This window comes from Pelobates fuscus, chromosome 9, assembly GCF_036172605.1.
Source record: "Pelobates fuscus isolate aPelFus1 chromosome 9, aPelFus1.pri, whole genome shotgun sequence".
In the NCBI taxonomy this organism is placed as follows: domain Eukaryota; kingdom Metazoa; phylum Chordata; class Amphibia; order Anura; family Pelobatidae; genus Pelobates; species Pelobates fuscus.
In genome coordinates this window covers 9,672,999-9,696,073 of record NC_086325.1, presented here as the reverse complement: position 1 = coordinate 9,696,073, position 23,075 = coordinate 9,672,999, and the positions used below count along the sequence as shown (strand labels likewise).

Genomic DNA, 23,075 nt, shown 5'->3' with positions numbered 1-23,075 from the left:
TAGAGATCCAGCGAGACTGAAGCACCAGCTGACAGACCCAGTGAGACTTGTGGTTACAGAAGTGCCATGACCCATGTAACCCCATAACCACATTTTATTCAAACATTCAGGAAAGATGTTACCCCAGTCATCTTATTGCGGGTGGGTTTTCACTGGCACCTTGGTGACTCTGCAGGCACAATGAGAGCTGTGCCAAGCCATTGAACGCCAATTCTGAGAGTCAACGTTTAGGTAGAAAAAGTGAAAATCACCCCCCATTTATCTGAGGTTTCCGCCTATTGTTTCCTTAGAACAACAGTGGGTGTATGCTCTGCTAGTGCACACGCTTCAAACACGTGCATCTGGGTGCGTGTTACACAGAACATCTCTGATCTATGCTTTACACTTAATGGCTAGAAATGTAAAGGATATTTTTGGAGCGCTAAAAAAAGGGAAATCAGGTGTGTGAAAAAAATGGGATAAAACCACAATACCTGAACTGCACAATTATAATGTGCTACACACTCCAGTGTTATAACACCAATCCAACATCCAAACTAATCCAGATGTGTTTTAGTGATATCTACCTGTCCATAGCGTACACCTGTTAACAAGCAGAGTGTACACACAGTGCAACACACACTGCCGGCCATAAAACCCAACTTTAAGGAGACAGGGCTCGTAAAACGGTTACAGCTGTTGGCAAGCATTGCCCGGAAAACACAATGAAAGTACTGCTCCAAAAATACAGAATAAAGATCATAAACAAACACACGCACATATATAAATAAAACCACTTCGGCTCCAGCAGTCTGTAACATTTGCCCAGGCTGCACGTGTGGAGTACTAACGTGTGCGATAAATGGCAGAATTTAAAACAAATTCTCTGGCCAAAGGGGAAAAACATCCTAAAATGGGGCTAGGGCACATTCTGCACTGCAATCCCATACAGAGCTGGCTGAGGATAGTGGGACTAAGAGACAATTAGAAGCCTTATGGATGCCAGGACAGCTATCATGGTAATTAGCAAACATCATATTGTATCTCTGGGGCCTTCATTGGGCAGCAGAGCTGTAAGTGTTCTTAGATGCAGCCATTACGATTCCTATTTCACAAGGCATTTTATTCTGAAGTTATTATTCAGTGGATGTGATCTGTCCCCATTATGTAGTACACACCTTGGGTGGCAAGATATATCAAAAACAGGGTGCAAGCGTGCACAGTGTTCCTGACAAATGTTTTGCTGGAACGGGCAAGCTGTTTTCTCATTCAAATTGTGAATTATTTCTACTTTGTTAACATAATCAATGGCAAAATCATCATAAAAAAAAGGAACAAAAAATGTAAACGAGAAATAACGTGGAAGAAAAACAGATGATTTTGCCGCAATACAGAATAAGTCGGCCAAAAATCACCAATGTATAAAGTGTGGAGTAGCTATTTTTTACATTTGACGCACATGTGAACACAATGTGCAGGTGGATCAGTTACAGCCTATAAACATGCGGATTCCATAACAGACAGATTGTCATCATGGGGGCGAACATTCCAAGTTAAAATAGTTTTCAAACGCCGCATACCTGTCTTGTCACATTAATTGCTGTAACCCAAACGTACGACATGACTGGAAGCTCATTCGCATTCTATGCCCGGCGTGCGGAATCTAAAAGGCCGTTTTTCCAGTTTGATTATTTTGTACTTAGGTTTGCAATTCCCATGGTTAGTAAATAAAACCCCAACAGAATAATGACGTTCAGTTGGTTTCAGTAACCGGTCATGTGATCCGTTGGCTTCCTCTGTGTTACAAACTACGGCAGAATGTTTCCCCTCTAACGGTCTCCGCATCAATAAGAAACCTTGGAAGTAATGGCGGCGATTAGAGCCAGTGGATGGTTTGCTTGCTGGAATGTGGGCAGGGAAGATTTGAATACATTTTCTGTGCACAAGAGATAATGAGAGCGGAATATGAGCAATCAGAGAAAATAGAAAACGTATGCAAATAAATCTGTACTGATTCAAAAGCAATTTTATAATATCCAGGGTAATAAAACACAGTAATACACAGAAGGCAATAACAATGTCCCTTTAAAACGTCTGTGCACACAATTAAAGGGATACCCCGGCTTTTAGAATTAATTTATATGCACTCACGGTCTTCTATAGTAACAGTCTTTATTTCTTCATATTTGAAGCATTCACACTTTCTGTGTACAAAGTCAAGTGAACATATCAGTCCACAATCAGGAATTACCATATATATATATATATATATATATATATATATATAATTATATAAAACGAGACACTTCACCTCTGTGTATACCGTGTGTGCCATTTTATTCTACATCTTACCTCCCAAGATTATTTTTAAAGAGACACGCCACTGCCCAAATAAATAAAGATAATATTTTTTTTTTATAGATATAACAACATGAATTAAAATTAATCTGTTATCTGCAGCCTTTGCAAACCCTCCCCTTCTTACCCCGCCCAGGCTTTCTGTGGCTGTCCAATCACAGACTTCCCAATGCAGCTCTATGCGAAGTCTTTGCAAGGCTGTTGCTCTGGGCAATGGCTGCCTTTTGAGTTTATCTGCACTGAGCTAAACAAACCAGGAAGTAATAGGACATGTTGTATGACTGACATCATGAGGGGTGTAACCAGGTTAATTTATAAAAGTGTACATTTCAGTTGAAAGCTGCACTTTTTGTAAAATGAAATTTTATTTTTAAAAAGGACACTCCAAAAATAAGGCAATTTCAACAAACTAAAGTGCTCTAGGTGTCGGAGTATCCCTTTAAAGTAGCTGTGTACATAACATGAGTAGAATATATTGTGCAACTGGTTCTTGGACCAATGGAACTACACAATGAAAATTGTTCAGGATCTGTATGGTTTAATGTAAACAAAACAAACGTGGTATGAAAGCAAATTTCAGAGTGTGTAGAACGTTAAATCTGGTGACCAGAAATCAGCCTTTCCACGAAACCAACAAAAAAGATCTCACCTCTCAATAGAAAGCATACTGCCATAGCAAACTATAACTAAAAACCTACACAAAGGGGAACCGGCGCCTGGTAGAGTTAAAGCCACGTACTCGAATAACAATTCTCAGAATTCTGCCACTGTATGACATATTATTTATACGATCAGTTAAAAAGGACCCAAAAATTCTGCAGCGCTTAACAATTTAGATAAAAAAAGACGGTACAAAAAACAAAGACCATCGCAGAAGGGTAAGAGTACCTACCACACTGCCATGATCTGCGCTTTACCAATCACAGCGCTTTCATACCACTTTTATATTGCCAGCAGCCGATTCTCCTGTGCAGAGTGCAGTATTCATTCCAATGATAATGAGAACTGCAGAACATGCCAGACCATTATAATTAGAATGAATTGATCTGGGAACTCAAGCTCTATAAATCCTCGTGCCATTCTACCCTGGGCACAGACCGGTGATTTCCCGAAAGCTCAACTTGCCACAAAATTTGTCTTCCTTGCAAAAATTATAAACACGGAAATATCTTTCAAGGATGCACAAATAATTAGCATTGTACTTCCAGCAGGTAGGTACATATATTGGACAGTAACACTCTGCAGGTTGGTACATATATTGGACAGTAACACTCTGCAGGTTGGTACACATCCTGAGCAGTAAAAGGCTGCCTGTAGGTATGGAGACAGAGCTGCAAAATTCTGCAGGTAAGTACAGACCCAGAGCAGTAACACACTGCAGGTAAGTACAGACCCAGAGCAGTAACACACTGCAGGTAAGTACAGACCCAGAGCAGTAACACACTGCAGGTAAGTACAGACCCAGAGCAGTAACACACTGCAGGTAAGTACAGACCCAGAGCAGTAACACACTGCAGGTAAGTACAGACCCAGAGCAGTAACACACTGCAGGTAAGTACAGACCCAGAGCAGTAACACACTGCAGGTAAGTACAGACCCAGAGCAGTAACACACTGCAGGTAAGTACAGACCCAGAGCAGTAACACACTGCAGGTAAGTACAGACCCAGAGCAGTAACACACTGCAGGTAAGTACAGACCCAGAGCAGTAACACACTGCAGGTAAGTACAGACCCAGAGCAGTAACACACTGCAGGTAAGTACAGACCCAGAGCAGTAACACACTGCAGGTAAGTACAGACCCAGAGCAGTAACACACTGCAGGTAAGTACAGACCCAGAGCAGTAACACACTGCAGGTAAGTACAGACCCAGAGCAGTAACACACTGCAGGTAAGTACAGACCCAGAGCAGTAACACACTGCAGGTAAGTACAGACCCAGAGCAGTAACACACTGCAGGTAAGTACAGACCCAGAGCAGTAACACACTGCAGGTAAGTACAGACCCAGAGCAGTAACATACTGCAGGTAAGTACAGACCCAGAGCAGTAACACACTGCAGGTAAGTACAGACCCAGAGCAGTAACACACTGCAGGTAAGTACAGACCCAGAGCAGTAACACACTGCAGGTAAGTACAGACCCAGAGCAGTAACACACTGCAGGTAAGTACAGACCCAGAGCAGTAACACACTGCAGGTAAGTACAGACCCAGAGCAGTAACACACTGCAGGTAAGTACAGACCCAGAACAGTATCAGGCTGCAGGTAGGTGATCATAATATAAGCCAACATACCTCCTTATCTAAAATATAATGCTATTAGGTACATGATGATTCAACTGAAATAATTAAAGAACTAATTATAAACCATATTCCGGTGAGTAAAACCACCTCCCTGAAACCAGTCACCCACCTGCTATGCTCAAACCCTTTCCAACATACCGGTGAAGTTACACCTTTCACCTGGGGTTCCATGGCAGACACCTGAGCAGTAGCATTGTCTGCGAAGAGAGGCCGAGAGATCGAAGTGAGGAAGACGGAGCACAGCGATCGGGGAGGGGTTGGTGCTGACGTTGAAAAGTTGCTCAGTAACTGCAACCCCAGGAGAATTTTTCCATGACACAGGAGTAAAATAGAGTGTTTGTATTGAGGGTTAACCCCTGACCTCCCGCAGGCAGACTGGTTCACATACGTGACCTCGCTTGGCCTTTTGTGGTGGATAGTAAAGAAGGTAAGAGGTGAAACCACATACATGCATCAACACACCCACAGGGCAATAATGATAAATGAGGTGTTTATCATTATTGCCCTGTGGGTGTGTTGATGCATGTATGTGGTTTCACCCAGGGTCACAGTGTACAAATAACAGTGACACTCCAAGCATCCCAACAGCCTGGGTCTCTTCCAGCCCCCGCAGCCCAAACATCCATATTTTTTGTGCAGAGCACCAGTTAGTTGAGAGCTCTCTGCCAGTTAACACAGGTCTGTATCGGACCTCCTTAGCTCCATAAACAGACCTTGCTTCTCCTGCAGAAAAATACCGGATGCAGCAAGGCACCAAGAGGACCCAGGAAAGTTGTCAAATCGAAGTAAAACCAGAGGTGGAATTCAGCGCTAGTAGTTTACTGGTACAGTTCAAGAGGCAGCTCAATCACTGAATCCAGAGTGTCAAAGTTGTCAAACCGTTCTACAATGCTTAGTCTGGGAATACACCAGGACACCTTAACTACTACAGTGAGCTGTAGTGGTTATGGCGATTGGATTGTCCCTTTAAGTGTCACAGTGTAATAGAAGCATTTCAAACTTGCGGCCCACCTGCCTGGGGCCACATTGTGCGGTGGCCGTGGCCAGCCACAAGCCAGGAAAGATCTTTCCTGTCTGCCCTTCCACGGCTGATCGTGTGCTCCGACGGCAGCAATAATGCATTATTCCACGCCAGCCACCAGATATGCGCATACAGCATGTGAAGTCATATCCGGCGGCGGTGCCACAGTGTGCAGAGTGTCTGTCTGTCTGTCTGCAGAGCAGGCCAGCCACTCCCCCTTCCCTCCTGCTCGCAGTGCCAGCCACTCCACCTTCCCTCCTGCCCGCAGTGCCAGCCACTCCCCCTTCCCTCCTGCCCGCAGTACCAGCCACTCCCCCTTCCCTCCTGCCCGCAGTGCCAGCCACTCCCCCTTCCCTCCTGCTCGCAGTGCCAGCCACTCCCCCTTCCCTCCTGCTCGCAGTGCCAGCCACTCCCCCTTCCCTCCTGCCCGCAGTGCCAGCCACTCCCCCTTCCCTCCTGCCCGCAGTGCCAGCCACTCCCCCTTCCCTCCTGCTCGCAGTGCCAGCCACTCCCCCTTCCCTTCTGCTCGCAGTGCCAGGAGCGTCTGGCCTGCTTGAGCAGAGAAGAACAGGGCTGGAACTGGAGGATGGGTGGCTCATCTTAAGGTAGGGGAAGAGGGGCAGTTATTCAATCTGGGGTGGGAGGAGGCAGTGTATTATTTTGGGGAAGGCAGGGTGGCAGGGGTGGCAGTGTATTAAATTGGAGAGGGAAGGGGGCAGTGTATTAAATTGGGTGGAGGGGGGACAGTATTCAATTAGAGTGGAGTGAGGGGGGCAGTGTATTAGAATGAGGTAAGGAGGCAGTGTATTAGAATGGGGTAAGGAGGCAATGAATTAGATTGGGTCTGCATGGAGGCGCTGAACGCTCCCCATGGAGAACCTCATTGACAGCGTAGCGTTTTGCCACACATGTACAATAGCCTCCCAATGCTTTCCTATGGGAAAGCATTGGATTGGCGGAGATCATTACGTTTGATGATCTCAGTCAAAGTGAAGAACACACTCATAGGGCTTCAAAATAAACAAGATACCGTCATTTGTTTTTCACAGCTGTGCAACAGCATACATTCACCATTTCAGTCCCATTACCAAACGTTTCTTAATATGTCAAGGTAGTTGGATTTAAACATTGGTTATATGTAAATGCCGTCTCCGTACGATTAATTTGAAGCCCTACGAGCGTGAGGACGTCCAGTGTCCGTTAGGCGACTTTGTTAATACCGTACTTTTTTAAATAAACCTATGTTTCCATGAAAACTGACGTTTTGGGTATTTTGCGGCCCACATAAAAGTAAACCTTGTTTATTTGGCCCATGTTAGCCTTTGAACTTGGCATGCTTGCTGTAATATGTCACTTTGGCACACTATCCATAGCTCGGATGGGCCTGCACTGCATTTAGGAATAGCTTTTTGCAGAAGGCCATCCGAGGGTTAAGAGAAGCCGCTGCCAATGTTTTGCCAAGCAGCTGTTGAATAGAGTCGGCCTCCCGAGGAGGGGCTGCGTCACACACCTTCCTGTTTGTTCAGCGAGCCAGGAATGTCTGACACAGGACAGAGGAATTCCTGTTGACTTCATACAGTACACCACAGATGGCAATAGCCCCACAGCAGGGCTGCTCTCCAGCACCCCTAGTGGCAGTGTGCAAGTAAAATAAATCAGGGTGGGTTCAAAATGACTGTGTTCCCATTTATGTAGCAGGTAGCAAAGTATTTGTTTATAGTTTCTGCACCACACAGGAAGAATGGCTGATACACACCTCCAGATAGCAAACGCAACATTTACAGCTATATTTGTAAAGAAACACTACAGGCTCAACTTCATCGGAATTAAAGGGACATTAGTGTCGTCAGAACCACTATAGCTTAATGTAGTGGTTCTGGAGTCTAGGGCTTGTCCTTGCAGGCTGAGCAATGAAAACGCTTTAGTGCCTAGGAACCCCTCTAGGTGCAGTCACTCAGGCGACCACTAGAGGTGTATCATATCTCAGGGCTGCAAAGTGTGCAGCACCTACGTTCAGCATTTCACCACACTGCATGGAGGCGCAATGCATCTCTACGAGGAGATACTGATTGGCGCAACGCGGAATCTTGCTGCGTATGCGCAACAGCCTCCCAATGCTTTCATATGGGAAAGCACTGGCTTGGCTGAGATCGTCAAGATTAATGATCTCAGCCACAGCGGTAGGGCCAACTGCGGCGATGGAGTAAAGATAAGTCAAATACCTTTTAACTCCATTCTGAGTGGGGCTGGGAACCTAAATAGTTAGCCCAACATGTTAGGGATACTATGGTGTTCCGTTAAGTTGTTATGGTGCAAGAAGGTCCTGCTTGCCAGCTAACCTTCTGGGGTAAACTGTTCATTGATTGGTTGTGAAAAGGATACACAACTTTTTCACTCTATTTTGTGAATGGGGGGCTAATGATAACCACTCAAATCATCATTAATCCCCCCCATTGCAAAACCATCTTGTCGGGGTGCACGTCACTGCACCATTATTTAATGGTGTAAAATTCTCCACACCCTTTCGCAGTTCCCTCTAAGCATGGCCCGGAATTTGATAATGTGGCCAGTATTAAATTTGAATGGGCTGATACCAAGCTTTATAAAAAATACTGTATCCCAGGTTAGTTGGTGAATTAGGTGAATTCTGACTTTACTGGTACTGAATCCAACCAGAGCGATCTGCTTTCCGCACACATGACCAGCTGCCCTTATTATGATCCATGTAGATAAAATGCGGTGCTTGTACTGACTCGTCTGGAGAGGATTATTTTCACAAATTACCAGCCGTCGCTCACAAGCACAATATGGGCCTGATATTTGGTAAATATTTCCCTCACTTTCTACATTTAACTTGCCTTGGGTGGAGTAACCTATGGCACGTTTATCAGGTAGCTGCGGAATTTCTTACCAAGGACCAGTTACGCAGGCAGCAAACCGCATAAACTGGAAATACATAAAACGCAGAATGCTCAACTTGAGATACGTAGGGTAGTGGGTAATGCTTCCTCACTAGCCCAAGAAGCACAGAGGGGATCCGCTGTTTAGCATTAAAACATTAAATGCTGGAAGGACAGCGCCAGACACTACAACCAACCACTTCAAGCAGCGTGTCTTTTAAGGCATTTACTCAGGCCTTCCTTTTAATCTGCAGTCAGAGAGTGTAGGTGGGGAGGGGAATATGATGGGCGACCTGCGTCCTTGGAAGTAACTAACGGACCGTTTCGCTCACAAGGGGATAAAAACGTTTAGGCGATAATCCCCTTCCAGATAGACCAGCAGCTACTGCAATCACCAATCTTCCTAACTGCAAACTACACAAATTCACCAACTCCCGAACAAGAGACACCCGAACACTGGAAGCAGCCGAACAGGAAAAGCCCTATGAACAGCTTACACTCCTGGCAATCGGCATACAATCAAATTCCCCCCCAAGAATGAGACAACACTTCACTTTGAGGGTTAAGCAGGAACTCATTTACTGGGGCTACCTGCCCGGCTTTTATGCAGGTTTCCCACTTGGTGGACACTCCCCTAGGGGACCAGATGAAAAACTGGGAAACATATAGGACACGGACCAATCACAGACATACACCTTTAAACAATCCCACAATGCATCACAATCCCTCCTCCCTGGCCTGGAGATAATTGGAGAAGGAATCTAATTATCTCCAAGGACAGAGGCAAAACTCCATTACCCACATGGCAGACAAAAAGACAGTAAAAGACACAAAATTACCCACTGACACATTTAGTACACAAAACACATACATGCAATATATCCCCAGATAGCTTAGATCTGAGCGCACATTATTACCGAATTGCGCTCAGATCACATATATATAGTTCAATCGCCATGGAGCCAAAGTCTTTCACATAGTCTTTCGTTACACGAATAGGCTCCATGGCAAGGCTATCTGGGTTGAGGCTGTTCATATGGTCAAACTACCGAATGAACAGCCAGTTGGTTCCACTACCGAATGCCGAGGTAAGGAGGCTGGCGGCTCAGCGGTGTTCGCGCAATAAAGTGTCCGTTTTTAGTTCCATAGTTTGAGCGCTGAACACTGTTGGCCGTTCGGGAGTTAAAATGGCCGCTGCCACGTGTTTGGCAACCGAACAAAAGCCACCCAGCGTTCATCAATTAAACTGCGGTTAACCGCAGCTTCTGTGCGGTCAATTGACGGCACACTCCAGCTCCTAGGTGGTCCCTCATACGGTAATTTATTCGGTAGCTGGAATCTACTGAACACCCCGGCAGAAAGGCACGTACAAGCCTCTCTGCAGGGAAAATAAAAGCTTTAACCTGCAGGGCCATAGTCCAAAGAAAGCAGGTGAGCAACCAGGCTCCTCCGGTGCACAGTGGCGAGGTTGGTTTTGCCACAGTAACTAATACATGGTCTCGATGTAGGAGATGAAAATAGCACAAATAGAATGACGGCAGGAAGCATGTACCCATTTCAAGTGGGCAGGAAATGAAGAGGAAAAATTAAAAAAGAAAGAAAAACACAACACAAAGACTGACTCACGTGTAGGCAGCGGCTGGGGATTCGAGGAGGGATTGAGTTTTTGTGTCTATAATTAATATGAGCCTGCAACATCGCAGGCGTGCCCGCGCTCTATAACAATAGATCACGTTTTAAGAAAGTCTTCTGTTTACTGGCATTTGTTCCCAGCTGGGAAAGCCGTCTCTGAGCCAGGAGGGAAAAAATGGATGTGATTTTAGGACACAGCCGGGGGGAGCGATGGAACTGTCCTGGCATTTAGTTCCCACCCCCGGATTAGCAAATAGATTTGTGTATGGGTTTCAAATCAGCTATTTCAGAAACAGGGGCGAACAGTCCGTCTGATGTTACACCCAAACCACATGAAAAAAATAATAAAATTACAAGAGTAAAATTATATTCTCATCCATCTTCTGCAATGAGCTTTAACCAGACCAGGAATTGTCTGAGATTGCTCAGCCAATCCCGGTGCTCTGATTAGGTGGAGCAATAGGTGTCCTTAATAAGAATTAGAGCGAATAGTGAAAAGGGGGGATTCTAAAACCAAACATCGCTCAGGTACTGTGTGTGTGTCAGAAAGCCTAAAGTTGTGCAGACCGTCTCACAGCCTGTGACATTTCCTGGAGTCTCTCTTCTTATTGAATAACCAGTGCAGGACTCAGACAAGGGATAAGTTATCACTAGACCGTCTCTTTTTTGGGGTGACTGGATGGTAGAGAGGTTAGTTTCATGCTGTAAAGAAGCCGAGAGCCCCAAACTGCGTGCGTACAAGCGACTACGCCTGGACACGAGTGGGCATAATTCTCCAATTCAGCTCCTTTAAACTCATTAATTAAGCTAATTGCCAGTTCAGTGAATAATCTGTGACTCGGATGACAGCTGGTTTAGGCTACTTATAGCGTTTGTTTGTAGTCCCGTCCGTTTCTTAGGATGAAGACCTGTTGAAATGAGTGGATGTATAGAAGGTGTTAGGAGATTAGCGTATCTATAGAAGGTGTCAGGAGGGAGAGGCTTTGTCAGCCATATAAATGGTCTAAATGTGTCTTCACTTCCTCCCACTGTGTTTTTCTCAAACAGGTTTTCCAGGTAATTCTCAAAATAGCAACAAAAGGCTATTTGTGCTTGTCGAGCGCCTGGAGATTACCTGTTGCCTCTCAGGATGACTTGCCACTGACTCACTAAACGGAGCTCAGTGCAATCACAACTCACTGACACCTTATTCACTATACTGGGAACTGGCAGTGTAACATTGAGGGCCGGACCGAAAAACACAGATTTTGTAATGTGTGACTACTAGATCACAGAGCTCCACAGCAATAAAACTCACAGCAATGTAATGTGTGACGACTAGATCACAGAGCTCAACAGCAATAAAACTCACAGTAATGTAACGTGTGACGACTAGATCACAGAGCTCCACAGCAATAAAACTCACAGTAATGTAACGTGTGACGACTAGATCACAGAGCTCCACAGCAATGTAATGTGTGACGACTAGATCACAGAGCTCCACAGCAATAAAACTCACAGTAATGTAACGTGTGACGACTAGATCACAGAGCTCCACAGCAATAAAACTCACAGCAATGTAATGTATGACGACTAGATCACAGAGCTCCACAGCAATAAAACTCACAGTAATGTAACGTGTGACGACTAGATCACAGAGCTCCACAGCAATAAAACGCACAGTAATGTAACGTGTGACGACTAGATCACAGAGCTCCACAGCAATAAAACTCACAGTAATGTAATGTGTGACGACTAGATCACAGAGCTCCACAGCAATAAAACTCACAGTAATGTAACGTGTGACGACTAGATCACAGAGCTCCACAGCAATAAAACTCACAGTAATGTAACGTGTGACGACTAGATCACAGAGCTCCACAGCAATAAAACTCACAGCAATGTAACGTGTGACGACTAGATCACAGAGCTCCACAGCTATTATAACAGGAGGCATCAGAAGTCCCTGCCAACACGCTGTGTGATAAAGGTTATCAATCTGTATAACCATTCCAAACACACGGCTCCACAGAGGTTATTAAAAGAAAGAATTCTTAACAAGTTTGGGCTGGATTAGTTGGTTTTACATGCTTTACTTAACGAATTAGGAGACACTGCGTCGCTGTCAGACAGTTAGGATTAATTACTTATAGAGGGTGCGGGATTTAGAGCACATAATATATAGTATATTGCTAAAGGGGAATTACTAAAATTCTACAGAGTGATTAACGAAAAAATAAAGAAAACCTTTTGTGAAATGTACAGATTGTGCATTCGCTTGAGGGTCCTTAATACATTTGTAATTTGTCTTTTGCATTGTGTGAATTAAAATGTCACATTTCAATCCTTATGGTTGATCAAATCGCATCAGACGCAGAAAAGTGTTAATGGTGGGGGATACAAACAGTGGCCTGGTAACTTTGATTACAGCCGTTAATGGTGGGGGGATACAAACAGTGGCCTGGTAACTTGGATTACAGCTGAAAATGGTGGCTCTCGTACTGGAGGGTCGACTCCTCGATGCCATATTATAGAGCTCGGCACAATAGACAGAGTTTTTCTTGAATTTCTGGTTTAGTAATTAGTAAAGTGGCTACAAGGCTCTGCTCCTATTCTGTTAGCTCAGGATGCAGGAGTCTGGTTTAGCTTCCATTCAGTCACTGATTAGACGTGTCTCGACTCTGATAAAGCAGGAGTTAAAATTAGGGGTCTCAATTCGGTTTATCTGTCCTGCGTTGGGTTTTCAGGATTTTATTCCACATGCCATGTCTCTCCCCTGCACTCTGCAAATGAACTGCTGTGTGGGGGGAAGTGGGGGAGCACAAGACAAGATCCTGTGTACCGATGCTTCTTCTCCCTTATTAATTTAGAATGTGGCCCCAGTGCATATGCACTCCATGTCACTACTGCACCCACCCACTCATTCTGCACAGCACCAGTGCACACGCAGCACACACACTGCATGGTACCAGTGCACACGCAGCACACACACTGCATGGTACCAGTGCACACGCAGCACACACACTGCATGGTACCAGTGCACACGCAGCACACACACTGCATGGTACCAGTGCACACACACTGCATGGTACCAGTGCACACGCAGCACGCACACTGCATGGTACCAGTGCACACACACTGCATGGTACCAGTGCACACGCAGCACGCACACTGCATGGTACCAGTGCACACGCAGCACGCACACTGCATGGTACCAGTGCACACGCAGCACGCACACTGCATGGTACCAGTGCACACGCAGCACGCACACTGCATGGTACCAGTGCACACGCAGCACGCACACTGCATGGTACCAGTGCACACGCAGCACGCACACTGCATGGTACCAGTGCACACGCAGCACGCACACTGCATGGTACCAGTGCACACGCAGCACGCACACTGCATGGTACCAGTGCACACGCAACACGCACACTGCATGGTACCAGTGCACACGCAGCACACACACACTGCATGGTACCAGTGCACACGCAGCACATACACTGCATGGTACCAGTGCACACGCAGCGCACACACTGCATGGTACCAGTGCACACGCAGCGCACACACTGCATGGTACCAGTGCACACGCAGCGCACACACTGCATGGTACCAGTGCACACGCAGCGCACACACTGCATGGTACCAGTGCACACGCAGCGCACACACACTGCATGGTACCAGTGCACACGCAGCGCACACACACTGCATGGTACCAGTGCACACGCAGCGCACACACACTGCATGGTACCAGTGCACACGCAGCGCACACACACTGCATGGTACCAGTGCACACGCAGCGCACACACACTGCATGGTACCAGTGCACACGCAGCGCACACACACTGCATGGTACCAGTGCACACGCAGCGCACACACACTGCATGGTACCAGTGCACACGCAGCGCACACACACTGCATGGTACCAGTGCACACGCAGCGCACACACACTGCATGGTACCAGTGTACACGCAGCACATACACTGCATGGTACCAGTGCACACACACTGCATGGTACCAGTGCACACACATGCAGCACACACACTGCATGGTACCAGTGCACACGCAGCACGCACTGCATGGTACCAGTGCACACGCAGCACACACACTGCATGGTACCAGTGCACACGCAGCACATACACTGCATGGTACCAGTGTACACGCAGCACACACACTGCATGGTACCAGTGCACACGCAGCACACACACACACACTGCATGGTACCAGTGCACACGCAGCACACACACACACTGCATGGTACCAGTGCACACGCAGCACACACACACACTGCATGGTACCAGTGCACACGCAGCACACACACACTGCATGGTACCAGTGCACACGCAGCACACACACACTGCATGGTACCAGTGCACACGCAGCACACACACACACTGCATGGTACCAGTGCACACGCAGCACACACACACTGCATGGTACCAGTGCACACGCAGCACACACACACTGCATGGTACCAGTGCACACGCAGCACACACACACTGCATGGTACCAGTGCACACGCAGCACACACACACTGCATGGTACCAGTGCACACGCAGCACACACACACTGCATGGTACCAGTGCACACGCAGCACACACACACTGCATGGTACCAGTGCACACGCAGCACAAACACACTGCATGGTACCAGTGCACACGCAGCACAAACACACTGCATGGTACCAGTGCACACGCAGCACACACACACTGCATGGTACCAGTGCACACGCAGCACACACACACTGCATGGTACCAGTGCACACGCAGCACGCACACTGCACCAATGCACATTTTGGCCTTAAACTTGAAATTCACTTTGATTTCCATTTTCCGATAATGCTTACCTTTAGTGAATAACTGAAAGAGAATTATATGAAAATCGCTGGGAAGCTAAATCCTGGGGGTAAGACTAAGCATCTTAGGAGGTCAACATGCATTTGTAGGACAGTCACAGCAAATATTTGTGAACTACATTTCCCATGATGCTTAGTAAGCCTAAGATCCTGCCACTTCCAACAATGGCTAGGATACTCGGAGAGTTGATGGGAAAGTCACCAAGGTTTTCACCCTGTGCTCCCAAAACTGGGCGAAGAGCACTAACAGTTCGGTAAATCTAGATTAAACACATTAACGTGTGAGGTAACAGCTTTGGTAAAACAGGATGGCACACTGCGAATGCCTAGATCAAGCCAGGTTGACGTCTTCAGAATATATGTGTCGGTTTCTATTCAGTATTGCATTAGAGTATGTGCCATCCATTAAATCCATGGCGCCCTGACTATTGTGGACTAAAATGCTCTGTCTCCGGCCCATGAGCTGGAAAGAAAGCTTTCCCTCCGTGGACTCAGAGTGATGCCAAGGCCTTGTAGAATCTAGGTGGCAAACAGGCCTATTGGGTCCTAAACATCTTGGAACCCCAAATGAATATATTGTCAAGTATGCCGGTTGATGGGCTATCATGAATGCAATCACAATAAGTCAGGAGAACACAAAGTTTAAAAGTGCATTCAATGAATTATTTGGTATTAAAAAGAATACTTGGCTAGCTTGCAGACAGCATTAAATGAGCGAGCACTTTATTTCCACGGACAGTAAATCCAAGATCCGTGTCCACTGCAAAGCATGTACAGGAGCGACGCAAGCAGTGTCTGGCGCAGGTCCCAGGCAGGGAATAAAGATAGACAAATTATAAATGCTGATCCTAATCAACAGCGTCTCTACGCATTCCAAGTGACAGAGTAACACCCACACAAGCATTGTCACATAGTATCAGGACAACAATACAAATCTTGTACGGAACCGATAGCCAAACAAAGAGGCCATTCACTAACTCCGTTCTGTCAGCCTGGGATACAGATCCAGCTCTATCTTCTAACATTCATTGTTCAATATCTGAAGTTTTCACAGAACAGTGTGATAAAACATGCTGGTGAACGTTGCAGTCAGTTTGGGGCTTTTTTTCTGGATCCTGAGGAATGTCCCAAACTGGGACTGAAACGTTGACCAGCATGTTTTATCACACTTTTCCAAGATGGAATAATAAGAGATTTACAGCATTATAAAGTCCGTGAGTGCTACCACCTCTTTTTACCAATATATATATATATATATATATATATATATATATATATATTATTTCTAACTAAAACCAACACACGGAAGGGGCAGTAGCCACATAACACTTGCAGGGTTTGTAGTCAGAAATGAAAAGGTAAATTCTAACTTTTTGCCCAAAATAGCTGGACGGAAAACACTCACATCGGGATTATTAAAGTGAGAATTCAAAGTGAAATTCGATTTCAAGGTAAAACAGCCGAAATGAAAACATTATCGAAGTTCGCTTTGGCCTCTTTGTATTTGAAATAGTCTTTAAATTGTCACTCAGGAATGGAGCATTTTAGTTACGAAGAAAGGTTAAAAAATTTAAATCTCTTTAGTTTGGAAAAACGGCGCCTGAGAGGGGATATGATAACATTATACAAATATATTTGGGGCCAGTACAAACCATTATCTGGAAATCTATTCATAAACAGGGCTATACATAGGACACGAGGTCACACATTTAGGCTTGAAGAAAGGAGATTTCATCTAAGGCAAAGAAAAGTTTTTTTTTTTTACAGTAAGAGCAATAAGGATATGGAATTCTCTGAAGAGGTGGTTTTGTCAGAGTCTATACAGATGTTTAAACAGCAATTGGATAAATACTTGCAAAATAGTGATATAATTTCTAATTAGTGGGGTAATAGCTGCTTGATCCAAGGAGACATCTGACTGCTATTTTGGGGTCAAGAAAGAATTTTTTCCTAGTTTGTTGCAAAATTAGAAGCGCTACAGACTGGGTTTTTTGCCTTCTTTTGGATCAACAGCAAAAACATATGTGAGGAAGGCTGAACTTGATGGACGCAAGTCTCTTTTCAGCTATGTAACTATGTAACTTGAATTAATAACGCAGAGGCAGAATTTGTCCAAAGATCTTTCCATTCCTGACTCTCCGCACTCTAGTGAATAACCGATAAAACATTTACCCCAGCTAATTCATAGCGGCAGGCAGCTCGGTTGTAAAAGCAACGCAGGCTGGCGTCTCGCCACCCAAAACGGGTGCATCATGCACAGCCAAGCTGTATGGGCATCAAAGGAGAGGTAGTTGACAAGCATGCCAGCCACTGTTCCCAATTCTCGCCAAAAATACTTTTTCCTGCAACAGTCATTAACCAACGAGAGCTCCATGAATGGTCTGTGTGACCCATCCGACATTATCAGGATTACAGCTAAAGTAGGGTTATGGTTGGACTGTCAGTCATTGCCCCCACGTGCAGTCACACCAGCGTGACATTGCCACAAATCTTGAGCCTTCAAAGTGTATCTCCGTTCACTACCCACATCTGTCAGCACACACCAGGCGTGTGACCAGCTTCCTCACACTGGGGACGTGCGTCATGTCAAAAGTTTGTGCACCGGCTATTAACGCACAGAACGAATCGGGATGAGCTGCATGTATACACGTACGCTGTACATGCAGACAGCTCGCTGGGATAGACTAGACGCAGAGATAGGCAACCTTCGGCACTCCAGATGTTTTGGACTACATCCCCCATAATGCTCTTACACCCTTAATGCTGGCAAAGCATCATGGGAGGTGTAGTCCAAAACATCTGGAGTGCCAAAGGTTGCCTATGCCTGGACTATAGGATGTCAGATTTCTGTATACAAAGCAGGTGTGTGTTTGCCAAAGGCAAACGGAGAACAAAGCTTTTGAAGTGCAAACACACAGTATTATTTTATATAATGGGCTTTTATCTCAGGAAGGCAAACATAGACAGCATTCTTGTTAGATGTCCGTCTGTCACTGACGGGGATTAGACTGCACGGATGTGAGACCTGCTACCGAAAATAAACTCGTCTGAAATAAGGTCTGAACCGAAGGGTTTGGAGCTCAATCGGAGCCATGAACACTTCAAAATTGGCACAGCTGGTAAAATAGCACCGCATCACCACCAGCGGCATTATATATTAATACAATGTATCTGGCAGTGACCCAGCATGGAGATAACACACAGAATATACTAAAAGAAGGTCGTTTTCATAAAAACGCCCTCCCAGTTTAGAATGGCGGCTGTTGAATAGACGATCGTGATGCTTAACCAGCAAGTCACTGTAACTCTAGACTACAACAAGGTAAACCTGAATACTGGCCTCCACGGGGATCATCCACTAAACTGGGAATTATACAAAAATTGGATATTCAGGCCTGGAACCCCACTTTAATAAATAAATCTCTTACTTCTTCAAATAATTATTCTTCCCAATGAACTCCCATTATGCTCAGCCAGTTCTATCTGAATTGCAATTTTAACGGCACAGCATGAGCACCTGAGAGTTCTTTTTTATTTAGAATATTTAACGTCTGCTACACTAGTGCAGGCAGAACCATAGAGATCTTTTATTGGGCATCACTATCAAACATTTTCTGAAACAATAAGATTATTAGCAGTGCTACTCAGCCAGTATTTTGTGTAGAGCTTTACAAATGGAACGACAAGTTAGATTGTAAGCTCCTTTGAGCAGGTCCTTCCCCATCCCATTCTCTGATTGTAAAGCGCTGTGGAATACGTTGGCACTACGTTACAATAACAGAAGGCGCAGAGGGTCCTTTGTCCAAGAGAACGCACATTTTAGAGATTTTAGCTTGAAGAGACGGCGATCACAAGTATAACAATGAAAAAAATATATATTTATATATACACCTGAAGACATCTATTGTTAACAGTCCCGTACAAGTTAGGTAAAATGTGGTGTGTGTTCACTATCACTAAATGCCCCATTAGAATGCAGGTCAATGGCAGTCATGAGTCTGCAAATGAAGATAACTTGTTAGACAATTTCATACTAACCGTAGCGGCATGGTCTTCAGGACTGCAGTATAGGACGTGTAATCCATTTGGTTCAACGTCGCTGCCACCAAAATCGTCTTCAGACTCCTCGAAAGATGATGCAGAGGACAGGCCAGATGAGCTTGACAGCTTGCGTAGGAAGAGAGAGGGCACAGGGGACCCACCGCAGCCACTGTCCGAGCAGGGAGACTCCGCATCTCCAGAAAGGGGTACATCTAGACTGCAGCTCGACTCCAGTAGCTGGGGAGATGAAGAGGACAGACGGTGGTTGGGGCTGGGTTCCCGAGTAACAATAAGTCTTGGAATGGAGTAGCTGTGGGTATCGGAGGCCAGCTCTGCAGGCAACAGCCTAAACTCCAGAAGTGGTGGCCCCTTCCTGGGCAGCTCCCTTCTATGAGCCAATTCAGGGATAAGTTGAGAGTCTGGTGGGGTGACTGTTAGCCGCAAGCTGGTTATGCCCAGATTGCCACCTCCTAATGCCTCTTGCTGGCCTGTCCCTGACTGTGGTGTCTCTGCCAAAGAAACATTTTCTAGACCTGAAGTCCTTTCCTGGCCATGAAGCATTAGGTCTTTTTCATTCCTCTCTGCATTTTTTGTTGTTTTCTCTCCAACTTCCCCACCTCCTGTGCCAACGCACTCCACTGAACCCAAACTTCCAGGAAACATCACTGTCTTTTTCCAGGACATCCCCAACAGCTTGCTCCCATCACCCAGACTATTTACAGCGGTTGCCTCTTCCCTATAACTTTCAGCCACAGAGCTCTGCGGCTGACTTTCTGTCTTTTGTTCAATAAAGCCCAAGACAACCGTTTCATTCTCCACATTTCTTTGTGTGTCTTTCAATGACTCCATGTGGCTCTTCCCATAGTCTTCGGACCATACCTTTCCTCTGTCGGTCATAGCACCCTGTGAACCACCACCTTTGGAAATATCCCTTCTGCACCCCACTCCCTGCCCATCCAGTCTCATCTCAGGTAATAGGGCAACTTGTGTGCTTGGCGCTGTATCACTGGGAAGTGTCACCCTTCGCTCTGAGCCTCCTACGATAGATACATTTGGATACAATCCAGGGAGTGTATTCTTAGAAGGTTTCAAAGATGTCTGTGTCTTTGAATCTGCTGGTGAACAAAGACTTGTGATTTGAATGTGTTTCTTGGCGGTCCCTTCTGTTGACCTCAGAGCAGCATCAATATAAAGGGGCACCGTTGGTATGTCCGGTGCTGTGACTGGGAATAACAGCCATGTCCCAGTGTCAGTCTGCAGCGTCTCTTCCAATCTGAATGTTCGTTTTATTTCCTCTGAAGCGATGCTTTCTACACACGCTGCGGTGACTGATAGCGTCCTCTCAAGGGACACAGACAGTGTACCCTGTACTGTACCTCTCTTAGTGCCTGGATCTATATCACTTTCTGTGCCAGTCTCTATACCCAGCAGTGTACCCCTCTCTGTACCAGAGTGTATAGCCTGTACCTTACCTACCTCTGAATCAGACACTGCACCCTGTACTGTACCTCTCTCAGTGCTGGGCTCTATTCCCTGTACTGTACTTCCCTCTGTGCCAGGTTGTGCATCTTGCCCTGTACCCTTCTGTGTGCCAAGCTCTATACTCTGTACTGTACCCCTCTCTGTGCCAGGCTCTATACTCTGTACTGTACCCCTCTCAGTGCCTGGCTCTATACTCTGTGCTGTGCCCCTCTCTGTACTCTGTGCTGTACCCCTCTCAGTGCCAGGCTCTATACTCTGTGCTGTACCCCTCTCAGTGCCAGGCTCTATACTCTGTGCTGTACCCCTCTCAGTGCCAGGCTCTATACTCTGTGCTGTGCCCCTCTCTGTACTCTGTGCTGTACCCCTCTCTGTGCCAGGCTCTATACTCTGTGCTGTACCCTGGCTGGGAGTCCTGGCTGAGGCTGACACTATACTCTGTGCTGTACCCCTCTCTGTACTCTGTGCTGTGCCCTGGCTGGGAGTACTGGCTGAGGCTGACACTATACTCTGTGCTGTACCCCTGTCTGTACTCTGTGCTGTGCCCTGGCTGGGAGTACTGGCTGAGGCTGACACTATACTTTGTGCTGTACCCTTGTCTGTACTCTGTGCTGTGCCTTGGCTGGGTGTACTGGCTGTGGCAGAGCTGCTGTTGTCACCACTCCGCTGTCTCCTCGCTCTGAGCAGCTTCTTGCGGTGTGCGGGTGTGTATAGAGCTGGAGTTGCCTGAGCTGCGCGTTTCGATGAGCTTTGTCCCATCCTGAGCACCGTAACGGTGACTCCCTACCCCAGGCGCCGACGTCACACCAAGAAACGACCAATCAAGATCAGCTAGGCGTGGCCAAACACAAAGCCCTGGGTGTCCCAGCAACACATTCAGTGGTGCGAATCACAGCGCAGCGAATCCCTGCGCATGACAATTCACAGGCAATATCCTTCCGCGGCCAACTCCAGCTCCAGAATATAGTCCCAACATAAACAAAACAAAAAGTGAAAAAAATCCAATCCTGCTCCTCACAGGGGAGCTGCAATCACAGGGAGCATGTCTCTAATAAATATTATATGTAAAATAATCCAGGCAGAATGTCTCCAATAAACATTATATGTAAAATAATCCAGTCAGCATGTCTCCAATAACTATTATATGTAAAATAATCCAGGCAGAATGTCTCCAATAAACATTATATGTAAAATAATCCAGGCAGAATGTCTCCAATAAACATTATATGTAAAATAATCCAGTCAGCATGTCTCCAATAACTATTATATGTAAAATAATCCAGGCAGAATGTCTCCAATAAACATTATATGTAAAATAATCCAGGCAGAATGTCTCCAATAAACATTATATGTAAAATAATCCAGGCAGCATGTCTCTAATAAACATTATATGTAAAATAATCCAGGCAGCATGTCTCTAATAAACATTATATGTAAAATAATCCGGGCAGCATGTCTCTAATAAATATTATATGTAAAATAATCCAGGCAGAATGTCTCCAATAAACATTATATGTAAAATAATCCAATCCTGCTCACAGGGGAGCTGTAATCCCAGGCAGAATGTCTCCAATAAATATTATATGTAAAATAATCCAATCCTGCTCACAGGGGAGCTGTAATCCCAGGCAGCATGTCTCCAATAAACATTATATGTAAAATAATCCAATCCTGCTCACAGGGGAGCTGTAATCCCAGGCAGCATGTCTCCAATAAACATTATATGGATCATCTGTGGAGACATAAAACACAATGTCAGATATCAACCAATCCCTAAAATTTCACATAAATATAAAAACAGTTGTTGTGAAATGTGGGATTCTATCCTTGAGGCTCCCTGTCAAATAAATAGATAAATGGCCAAATCTCTGGCTGGCTGAGTGTGATGAGAGTGCAGAAGTCCTCAACTCTGGCAGCTGGGCAATAAACCGTGGTATAGCAGTGTGATGTACCCACTATTAACAATCTCGTTGGATGAGCTACCCTATTTCGTTAAAAAGTTTTACCAAACTCCACATGCTTTTCCCTGTTCCGGCACTTGCAAACTACCGAACACTGACCACCCCCTGGCTCTTTAACTACAAAGAAACCACAAGCTTAAGTGCTCTATCTGGGTGGCCACCATTCGTAAAACCGAAAACATGTCCTGCCATTTTGACTCCCGAACGCAGGCAGCGGTACTTGGTCATCGAGTGCGTGGAACTATATTTCAGACACTTTGCCTCGCGAACCCCGGGAAAATCATACCGTTGCCAGCTCTGTTCCTAGACAAGCGAGGAGAGCGCTTTTCGAGGAAAAGACGCTACTGAACAAGGAGCACATTCGCTCCCTACGAGCAGGGGGAAATTTCATTTAAATTTGAATAGGAACTCCCAAAAAGTGACCGGCTGCTACCTCCTTTTCTCTGGAACTATTTTGGGCAGCAGCGACCAGTCAAAACTTTCCCCCGGTGGCGATTCGGCTATACCACATGGGTCTGAATGATATTTGGACAAATTGGGCGCTCAGATCCGGGCTATAATACTTGT

At 45.7% G+C, this 23,075-nt stretch overlaps 1 protein-coding gene across 11 annotated transcripts in view; it reads right to left on the bottom strand.

Moving 5' to 3' along the window:
- The window catches only part of ITPKC (inositol-trisphosphate 3-kinase C), a 33,145-nt gene extending 11,622 nt beyond the window's left edge, over positions 1-21,523 (bottom strand). The window contains exons 1-4 of one of the 11 annotated variants that reach the window (XM_063431125.1): positions 21,081-21,523; positions 21,023-21,050; positions 20,685-20,890; positions 19,066-20,576 (exon numbers count right to left, since the gene is read on the bottom strand). In XM_063431125.1, the coding sequence (XP_063287195.1) occupies positions 19,066-20,576; positions 20,685-20,890; positions 21,023-21,050; positions 21,081-21,306 (1,971 nt within the window). In that variant the 5' untranslated portion in view covers positions 21,307-21,523. Of the gene's footprint in view, positions 1-19,065; positions 20,577-20,684 lie in introns of all 11 variants that reach the window. The other 10 variants (XM_063431121.1, XM_063431122.1, XM_063431120.1 and 7 more) reach the window with 10 other exon arrangements.
- Between the last annotated feature and the right edge of the window lie 1,552 nt (positions 21,524-23,075).